This window comes from Leptinotarsa decemlineata, unplaced genomic scaffold (genome assembly GCF_025532065.1).
Source record: "Leptinotarsa decemlineata unplaced genomic scaffold, Ldec_3_MD MMD2_P_RNA_scaffold_1, whole genome shotgun sequence".
In the NCBI taxonomy this organism is placed as follows: domain Eukaryota; kingdom Metazoa; phylum Arthropoda; class Insecta; order Coleoptera; family Chrysomelidae; genus Leptinotarsa; species Leptinotarsa decemlineata.
The window spans coordinates 890,797-900,900 of record NW_027412523.1 but is presented as its reverse complement, the minus strand read 5'-3'; the positions used below and the strand labels follow the sequence as shown (position 1 = coordinate 900,900).

The following is a 10,104-nucleotide window of genomic DNA, read 5'->3' as shown; positions in this document are numbered from 1 at the left end:
CCAGAATGTTTAGAAATCAATAAATTGAGGAATTCGGGTAATTTACTGAATGATCAATTAAAATTGAATAACTCCCCGTTGCTAAATTTTTTTCAAATGTGGAAACTGCCACATAAGCTCAGGTAAAAATCAGATACTTGAAATGTAGGTACTTCCAATTGTAAAACTAGATACAGTGCATTCCTTTAATGTCCCCCCCTTTTATTTTTTTAACGGGTCAACTCAAAAAATTTTAATTTGGGACAATGAAATTAATGCATGAATACTTTATTTTGAAGAGAAATTGACAGATGAAACTTTCAAAAATCACTTTTCAGTGATTTTTGTATAATTCAACGTTTATATAGAAGTAGTTGTTTCGAAAGTACTTTTTCTTTCGTGTAATTCAATGTTTGTATGAAAGTAGCTGTTTCGAGGGGGCTTTTTTTCCAGGTTCGTGTCTGAAAGTTACTCTTTCGCATGAACTACATACCTGTGCAAAGAGTTTATTTTAAAATTATTTTCTTTCTTCCTTTTTTTGGAATATTCCCATATTTTTTGTTTGAAGATGGAGAAAGAGAAAGTCGAAACCTATCTTTCCCAATCCACTAGCTGTTTCTCTTATCTGACGGTTTCAGTCAGCGAAATATTTTAATCACTGTTTTAACAAATACAAAGTCCAATCAATGTACTTCGCGTAATTTATCGGTTATGTGTGGATTATTCGTCTATTTCCATCGAAATGAACAGCGACGCGATCCTTGTACTGCAAACGGATAACCAAAAAGTTAGAGATGTCTTCCAAAAGTCCAAAAAAGACGTCATGGAGTATATTGAGACTATTAAAATGTGGTTCAAGACCCAGCCTCATTTACCAGAAGTTCCGAGTAAGTATTGACCAAAAATAAAAGATATGTTTTTGAATTGACACGAGATGTTTCACATGTTTGCTACACGATATTGTATCATGTTATAAGGGGTTGTCCTTGGATGATGCTTTGTTATGGAACCTTGTGAATCCTGAAACGAACAATTTTCAAAATTATTAGAACTTCAATACTCTTCTCGACGAGCGTTTCACAATCTATTTGAGAGATCGCTACACTCAATACGAAAATATTTTTCCGATACATTTTTTATAACATTTTTCAACAGATATCGTCAAATTTACAGACGGGTAATTGAACATGCAAAATAAATTCATAACAAGAGTAGAATAAACAAAGCTGATAATAAAATCAAAGAAAACTGGGCCATAGTGAATAGTCTAAGAAATAAATCAAATTAAATTCCAGAACACGTCAATTTAGATCCGGGAACACTCAATAATTTATACTGCACAATTGCTCAAAAACTAATTTCATCCCTTGTTCCTACTTCAAATCCTATGGATTATTTAAATAATGTAAATATGCCCAACAACTTTTATTTTGAAATCACAAATTTATAAGAGCTGAAAGAAATCTTGCAAGAAAATAAAAACAAAAATGCAACGGGCATTGATGAAATTTCAATGAAAATTTTAAATAACTTTCCCGATTCCGCTTTGAATACACTAGTGATGGCTATAAATAAATCCTTTTCCCTTGGAAATTTCCCTCCGTGTCTAAAAACAGCTCTTGTAATTCCTATTTTCAAAGGTGGTAATGTAGAAGATCTAAATAGCTTTTCTTTATGAACACAATATATTAACTAACTGCCAATTTGGCTTTCAGAAGACAAAAGGCACTGCAATCTTTTCCTTTCTTGAACATGTCTACACACATCTCAACAATGTTGAGGTCGTAGCTGCAGTATTCTGTGATTTCTCCAAAGCTTTTGATTGTGTAAATCATGAACTTCCTTTTGTAAAAGTTGAACTACTATGGCTTTAGAGGAGTATGTAATGACTGGTTCAGGTCTTACTTAAGTGGTAGAAAACAGTAAGATCAAACGAAAAACTCACACACTCAGGACATATTATGGGGCGTTCCACAAGGATCGGTACTGGGCCCGATTATTTTCCTTATTTATGTAAATGACCTTGTCACTCTATCAATTCGAGGAATTGGCTCCTTTGGCATGGAAAAAATACTTCTAATATGAAAGAAACTCTCTAGTGATTTAGAAGTTGTGAAAAAATGGTTTGACGGAAACTACTTGTGCTTTAATATTAAAAAAACAAACCTACTCACCTACAGCTGTAATATTAGCAATTTATACTTGAACGGACAAATTCTTGAGAATAAAAACCAATACAAATTCCTCGGAATCTTCATGGATAACAAATTGAAATTTGATCAACATATTTGAGCTTTGAATAAAAAATTGGCATCAGGATGTTAAGCACTTCGAATAGTTTCAAATGAACAAAGTTCATCCACAACAAAAATGGTATATCATTCCCTGATTGAGTCTCACCTGAGATATGGTGTTGCCTTCTGGGGATTTTGCAGTCAACAACTTTGTCATTCAGTGTTTGTTTTGCAAAAGCGAGCGGTTAGATACTTATGCAAGGTGGGAGTGCGTGAATCATGCAGACCATTATTTTTGAGAGAAAAATTTCTCACTGTTACTTGTATTTTCATACTTGAAACTGTTTGCCTGATTTACAAAAAACGTAATATGGTTGGAACTACGGAACATACAAATTACATAACCCGGCAAGTAACTGAAAATAAAATACATCTTCCTTTTCCAAAAACAAGCCAGACGAAGTATTCTTTAATTCATGAAAGTAAAAAGCTGTATAATCACATATCTTACGAAATTAGAATGAAAAAAAGCTATAAAATGTTCAGAAATCTTGTTAAAGATGCCCTTGCAACTAAAACGTACTACAATCTTGATAAATATTACAATGGAACTTTGCTGTGATTTAATATAGGTGTATTTTTGTTGTTTATATTGACACCTAAACTTTAAATTACATTTTATACCGGGATATATCTCATTTTATTGCCATGACAAGTGAACATATGTTCAAATTGTGTATATTTGTTAGTTACATTTTTTGAATGGGATTTTTTTTATATAAAGTATTTTGTCTAAAAACTTTGTTAAATTTCATTTTTTATTATTATATTTTATTTATTAGATATGTGAACTTAGTTTTGCTCAAATTGTGTTTCTGGGTATTTGTGTTTTTTAATTGTTTCTTTTCTTTTATTCTTTGAAGTGCTCTATATACCAGATTTTTTAACAAGCTTTGTCAATAAGATTGTATTTTCTTGGACAATAAAGTACCTATACGTACCTATACACACCATTGCGTGTGAACACAAAGTTGGGAAATTGTTGCAACTTTCTTGTTTCGAGAATGATGTGGAATCGAAATATAAGAAGAGATAATAAAAAAATCTCATGTTGTTTGATTATTATCATTTTGTAGTGATTTCCATACATTTCATACCTGTTTAAAAGCGATTCAAAGAAGTCTTTCCATAATGAAAAGTGGATTTGTAGAGGTAAATACTCAGAAATCGTGGGGAATTGATTGTTATGCGGTGGGCGATATTTTATCAACAAACTGTACTTCTGGGCTCTTTGACTAAATAATGTAAAAACCTCCATACGAGTAATAACTAACTAAAACATAAAAACCAACTAAAATAGCATTCATACCTGGAAAAAATAAAAATAGCATGAGTGAGTCTAAAGTGGAATTAATATCTACGTAGTAAAGAAAACAAATTATCTTTACGGCATGAAATACCATAAATGAGTGGAATGTTAATATTATATAGCGTAGGTTATAGTAAATGCCTGCCGGAAAACAACAACTTTCCCGGCTAATACCACGCTGTACATTTAGCCGGGAAAGTAGTTGTTATCCCTCAGGTATTTACTAGAACCAACCTTGTAGGTATTTGGAAGCTATGACTATTTCCTTCGTTTGAAGGCATGTTAGGCGTACACATTCTCGAACCATCAGTCCCCCCATTTCGTAGCTGTGTCGTGAGTGTCATTCCAAGTTTCGTCCAAATGGAAAATTTGTTCTTGTGAAAATTTAGTTATTTGTTCTGAGTATTTGTTACACAATTACACTATTCTTCTGCTTTCCATAACTATTTCACGTTTGTTTATTATTTTAAATCTAATTCCTAGTTTCTTTATCCTAGTTTTTTATCTTTATCCGGTCGGTAGCCAGGCGGTTCAACGTGGGTGTTTTGTTCACTTACTGGAATTGACTGCCGTGTTGGTCGGTGGTTCAAGCCTTAGTCTGAACGATCGATTTTCACTTGCTATCGTGCAAACCGTATTAGGAATCACACGTTAAAAGGTAAGACCTCGTTATTCATTAGCTCGCATAAGTTTAGACTTCTGAAGGTTGTCGTTCGTAGGGGTGCGACAGCTGGTTAATGGAAAAACAGATTTTAAACAGATTCTGAAGAGTTTTGTCACAGCAGCTCGTGTTATGGCCGGAAGTATTCAATTTCTTTCAGTTGTAGGAATCTCATTGTTTCTGTAACAGTCGCATATTGTTTTTTTTTCAATGATTTTATTAGATAAACATCTGAAGGTTTTGGTAAACCCGTATCACCCGACGGGTAAACCCGTCTTGCGTTCATAAGGTTTGCTTTTTGACTATTTTACATACAGTTGAGAAAGGTATTTCGGTCAAATCTGATATTGCTTGTAAGTTTGTTTCCCTCGAAACCAAACTTGAGATGTAGATTCTTATAACAACATCGAAACATACTCTGTGTTTCAATATTCAAATGCATCCGAATCTTATCCACTGGTATTTCTTTTTCGCATTGTTCACCATTGTTTACATATAGATATAGAGGACTTATCAGTAAACGAGGAATTATTAGTGTGTTTACAATAAACAGGATTTTTTTTTCAGGTGACCAGTTGATTGAAACGTTTCTAGTAACAAATAAATTCAGTGTGGAGGAAACGAAAAAGAAACTGGACATGTACTACACCATTAGATCCGTAATGCCAGAATGCTTCAGAAATAAAAATCCGAAACTGCCGCATATGCAGGAGATATCAAAAAATATGTGAGAATAAACATTATTTATAGTTGACCAAGAGAAAGGGTTTCTAATTTTCTTGAGAGGTTAATCAAATAGATCCGTTTACATTGTGAGCATATTGAATATGTTACTAATTTACATCGTAGTCAAATTCCCAAACAGGTTATTAGGTGGGACTGTCAAATAGTTTTTAACACGCTTTTATTAACTTCACTTGTATGTTTGTTTGTAACTGACTCTTTTGGACTCGATAGAAGACGTATCTGTGTTATAAATAAGGATAACATTGTAAGTATATTTAGATTGATCTTCCTCTTGAAGATGATCATTTGGTGATCGAAACACGTGTCAAAGTATTAAAATAACGGTTTGGTATTGGGAAAAAATCCAGTAATATCCATTGAGTACGTTGATAATCAACCTCCTTTTGTTTTCAGCTACTACTGTCCTTTACCAAAGCTGACTAAAGACCTATTCAGAACAATCATAACAAAAATAGGTGGCGATCCATCTAAATTTGATGTATACAACCTCTTCGCTCATCAAATGAATATAAATGAAATTTTAATACAAGAAGACCTCAACTTGGGCGACATTCTCATATTTGATCTCGAACATTTACAGATGGGACACATGTTGAAGTTTACACCTATCCATTTAAAGAAAGCAGATACCATTTTGCAGGTAGACTACTATAAAAACACAATATTTTAGTCCTAGCAAAACCGTCGTATTGAATAAAGGAAAATGAGTATCGATTTGACTATTCAAATTATCGTTACCACTTCTAAAATGCTTAAATTTCGATGTGTTCAACTCATTTCTAGACGTTCAACCATAAATCTAAACTTTTAATCATTTGATTTCAGAAAGTTTTCTCCAATCGAATCAAAGCAATTCACCTACTGAATTATCCACCATTTATTGATAAATTGATGGCAATTTTGAAAGCAGTACTCAAACAGAAGCTATTAGACAGGGTAAGTACCATACACACAGTGTGTTGAATCAATCAGTGCTTTCTTAGTTCACCTCTTTTTCCGATTCTGAACTCTTTTAAGTTCTCATGATTATTTTTATCAGTACGCAAACTAATCGAAACTGACATTCGCTGAGAATATAGTTTTCAACAGTGGGTTTCAACCACTGACAAAGCAGGTACCTCAAAATCATGTGAGAGGTTTTTGGAAGCTTCAAAATACTTTGTCAAACTGGGAAATTTGCCCTAATATTCGCCAGTAATCAATATATTTATCCCATAATTTGAATGCAAAAAAAACATTACTCAATAAGAGGCGACCAAGTGAATTCAATCAACTAGGAATGAAGGACCACAAGTATAATCAGTAGAAGAAGGATTCCTTCAAGCCAACCTACAACATTATAAAAACGTTATAGGAAAGTTTGTTATTGCTCAAGATCCCTGGGCCTACAGGGAAAAGCTCATAGAAAGGGTATAAATCCAGGCTTACTTAATTTATAACAGGGCGGCTGAAACCCCGATAACACGTATAATTATCCGGAAAAAAATAGATATACTGCCGTTGAGAAACTTTTCTATTATGGACTTGATGCTGGTCAAATTAAAGCTGATTGGTGGAAAGGACCTAAGAAAATCGTTTTCTTTAACGATTATCAGGAACCGCCACCAACTAGTGAGAACCAAGTAACATATCATAGCTCATTATTTTCTGTGATGCCAATGCACACCATCTTGATCTGGGCGAGCAATGACACCAATTAAAGAGATAGTTATTTACAACAATTAAAATGGCAAACAATTTTGTCATTATGAACGTATGAATATTACTGGAGTTTTTTTCCCAACACCAAATCGTTATTTTTACACCTCGACATGTGTTTCGATCACCAAGTAATCATCTTCAAGAGGAAGATAAAACTAGAAACTACTCAAAACTAAAGCTATTTATGCTATTCAGGTACATCATACAGGTAGGTAATCAGTGATACCACCCATACAAGTGTACCACCCTAAATTAATTTTACAATTGGTCTTTCTATTATTTTACAATATGTACTTATGTATGTTTAAATGTTACAGCTATATATAGAACAATTTTTAGCTATATAAGATTAGTTTCACAATATTGTCTATCTAAATATATTTACAATGTGTCTTTTTGTAGTAATCAGTAAACCCAACAATATTATTTCAACAAGCTATATGGTATGCTATTTGGTATTGGTCTGTTATCATAATATTATTATGTTTACTTATTTCTACTCTCTCATAGGCATCTAGTTGCCTGTTGTTGTTAACTTGTCTAACTAATCTTAAAGAACTGAAGTCTATGGAATGGTTTTGTTGCAAAATATGATGGGCGACTGCTGATTTTTCAGATCTTCCATATTTTAAGTGTGCTATGTGTTCCTTATATCTCACTTTAATAGATCTTTTTGTCTGTCCATATTTTGTATCGCAGTCCTTACATTCAATTTCGTAAATTCCAGACTTTTCCGAATTCTCGACTTTGTCTTTTGGACTTCCCAAAAGGCTCTGCAGTGTATGACTTGTTTTAAAAACCACCTTCATACCTAGTTCCTTGAAAATATTTCCAAAGTTCTTCGTATATTGGTGGTATGGAACTGAGATGTATTTATCTTGGTGTTTGTCCTTTTTGAAAGTCGAGATTTCGTTCATTCTTAACCTAAACTTCTTTTTCCTAATTATGTCATCTACAATAGCCCTCGGGAAACCATTAGTGGCTGCTATTTCTTGTATTGTGCGTTTTTCTTTTGTGAACCTATCATGTGTTAGAGGGAAAGTCAAAAGACGATGCACCAAAAAATTCAACCCAGCACGTGTGTGCTGTCCACAGTGATGTGAACTGTCAGGACTATACCTGTACGTGCTTGTTTCTTTTCTAAATATACCGTATTCTAACCCTCCATCTTTGCTCCTCATTACCAAAACGTCAAGAAATGGTAGTTGTCCTTTATTTTCTAATTCATACGTGAATTTTATTGATGGACATCTATTATTTAAAAAGGAAACAAAGTCCTCGATATTCGATTTTTTTGGTATCGAATATCACGAAAATATCATCCACATACCTTAGCCAAATACGCACTTTCGGAAAGACATGGGGGCTGAAACCAGATATGATTTACTGGCACTAAACCATGGTGGTTGAACCCATTATAACAATGGTGGTCAAAGATAAATCAAACGACCACTATTGATTAACTAGGCAGTATGCAAATACTTGCATGTTTAGGAATAACGGAAGCAATGAAATCTACACCAACACCTACATTGAAGGCATTTTTGAATTTTTCCCTTTTATATTTTTAATAATGGGAAAAGCAAAAGTGGGCCAATTCAGACTGCAGAATTCACCAAGTTACAGGTGAAAGGGTGAAAAAAAAATTCTGGAATATGTGAAGGAACGAACATCAAACAAGTTGACCACATGACACAGAAATACATGTTGGCGAAAATAGCTGACATACAGACGGGTCAGAAATCGAACATGGGAGGAAAGCTGGAATTCACCGTGCTGGAAGAAATCTTCATTTCAATTGTCCACTCAGCTAGTACATACACATCAGTCTTCCATGTTGAAGTGTTAGCCATCTTATAATGAGCAGAGAACATCAATTTGAGGCCTCAACCAAATGAGTGGATCAATATTTCCACAACCAGGCTGCAATTGGGACACTGATGAACCCAATAATAACTTCTAAGGTCTGGAAATGCTGTTAATATCACAGGAAACTGGCAGACATGAATATATTACTTCTATACTGGGTGTTACGACATCAAGGCAACGAGAAAGCTGATGTGTGTGCCAGACACGGGTCACCAACTGCATATGTAGGTCCTGAACCAACTTTGGTAGATCCAAAATCTTTGATCCGAAACCTGATTATGAAGTGGGTCTACAATAACTGGGAAAGTATATCCGGGAATACACACCATAAAACTTTCATGAAGGAACCATCGGAGAAGAGGTTACTGCCATTGAAAGGACACCTGAACAGAATAGAGCTGTATAATGTAGGCCTTAACTACAGGTACAGAGGGAGAGAGACAGCTCGTCATATTTTAAGAGAATGTGGGTCATCGCAGGAGGCAAACAATGTATGAACAACCTAAATTATATTTAGAAGAATCTCAAGCAAGGGATCTGTAGAAAATAGTTCAGTGAACAAGATTTTTGGAATGGGTGTCATAAAACTTTTATAAAGAAATAGACAATAAGCCCACGAGGCTGCGATTCATTCCGGGAACTTGGAGGAAGTTGTCGGGTCACAAGAAGTAGAAAAAACAAAATATAACAATTTTAAAAATCGAGAAATAGAGCTTAGAAATATGTAATAAAACCAAAGAATATGAATGTGATTTGTTTTTACTTTAGACTAGCTGAAAACAACTTATACTTTTTTCCAGATTCACTTGCACTCTTCAACAAAATCTCTTGCCGAGTACATTCCAGCTGAAATACTACCGGAGGATTATGGTGGTAAGGAAATGTCGTTGAATGATTTGCATGGTGAGTTTCAATTTTCTGACAATTTCGAAAAAGATGAACGACTTTCCGTTACAGAGCTCTGGAAACTAAAACTGGAACAACACCAAAAAAGATTCGACATTCTGGAGAAATTCGAAGTTAATGAAGAATTACGACCTTCTAATTTGGTCAATGATGACATTTTGGGATATTATGGAAACTTTAAGAAACTAGAAGTTGACTAACATAACTTACAAATCTCGTCGTAGGATAATTGTATAATTTTAAGAAACTTCAAGAAAATTATTCCTGAAGCTTAGTTTACTTGGAAAATTATGTGGAAAATGTGGAAATGAAAAATGTTGCCGAGCTGGTTTTACGTTTTTTATAATGAATAAATCCAGTGGAATAGTCTTTGAATTATAAATTCAAACAAAAATATGTCCAAGAAAACGAATATCTGAACAAGATATCGTTTCTTGTTCAATGGTTGAAATTGGCTTCCACAATATCTGTAAATGTAAAGAACCTGATTCTGAAAATGGTAAATATAAAGGAAATAACTGTTGAAATGTAAAATTACTGCATTAACGATAGTTACAAATAAAAGTGGTTAAAAGCATAGGAAATTTTGTTTCTCATTTTTCATAATTATTATTGATTAGTACCTATTTTCAAGTTTG

At 33.8% G+C, this 10,104-nt stretch overlaps 1 protein-coding gene across 1 annotated transcript; it reads left to right on the top strand.

Annotated features, from left to right (window-relative positions):
• The first annotated feature begins 654 nt into the window (after nt 1-654).
• LOC111514672 (alpha-tocopherol transfer protein) lies at nt 655-10,050 on the top strand. The gene is made up of 6 exons (XM_074170594.1): nt 655-866; nt 4,811-4,970; nt 5,384-5,630; nt 5,816-5,926; nt 9,361-9,463; nt 9,518-10,050. Exons 1-6 carry the CDS (start codon nt 722-724, stop codon nt 9,664-9,666), a joined length of 915 nt encoding a protein of 304 aa, XP_074026695.1. The 5' UTR covers nt 655-721; the 3' UTR covers nt 9,667-10,050.
• The last annotated feature ends 54 nt before the right edge of the window (nt 10,051-10,104 follow it).

Excerpts from the sequence above, each read along its gene's own strand:
- LOC111514672 (XM_074170594.1), top strand. The coding sequence starts at position 722 with ATGAACAGCGACGCGATCCTTGTACTGCAAACGGATAACCAAAAAGTT. Across the intron at positions 867-4,810 it reads TCATTTACCAGAAGTTCCGA|GTGACCAGTTGATTGAAACG; the intron begins GTAAGTATTGAC and ends TTTTTTTTTCAG. Across the intron at positions 5,927-9,360 it reads AACAGAAGCTATTAGACAGG|ATTCACTTGCACTCTTCAAC; the intron begins GTAAGTACCATA and ends ACTTTTTTCCAG.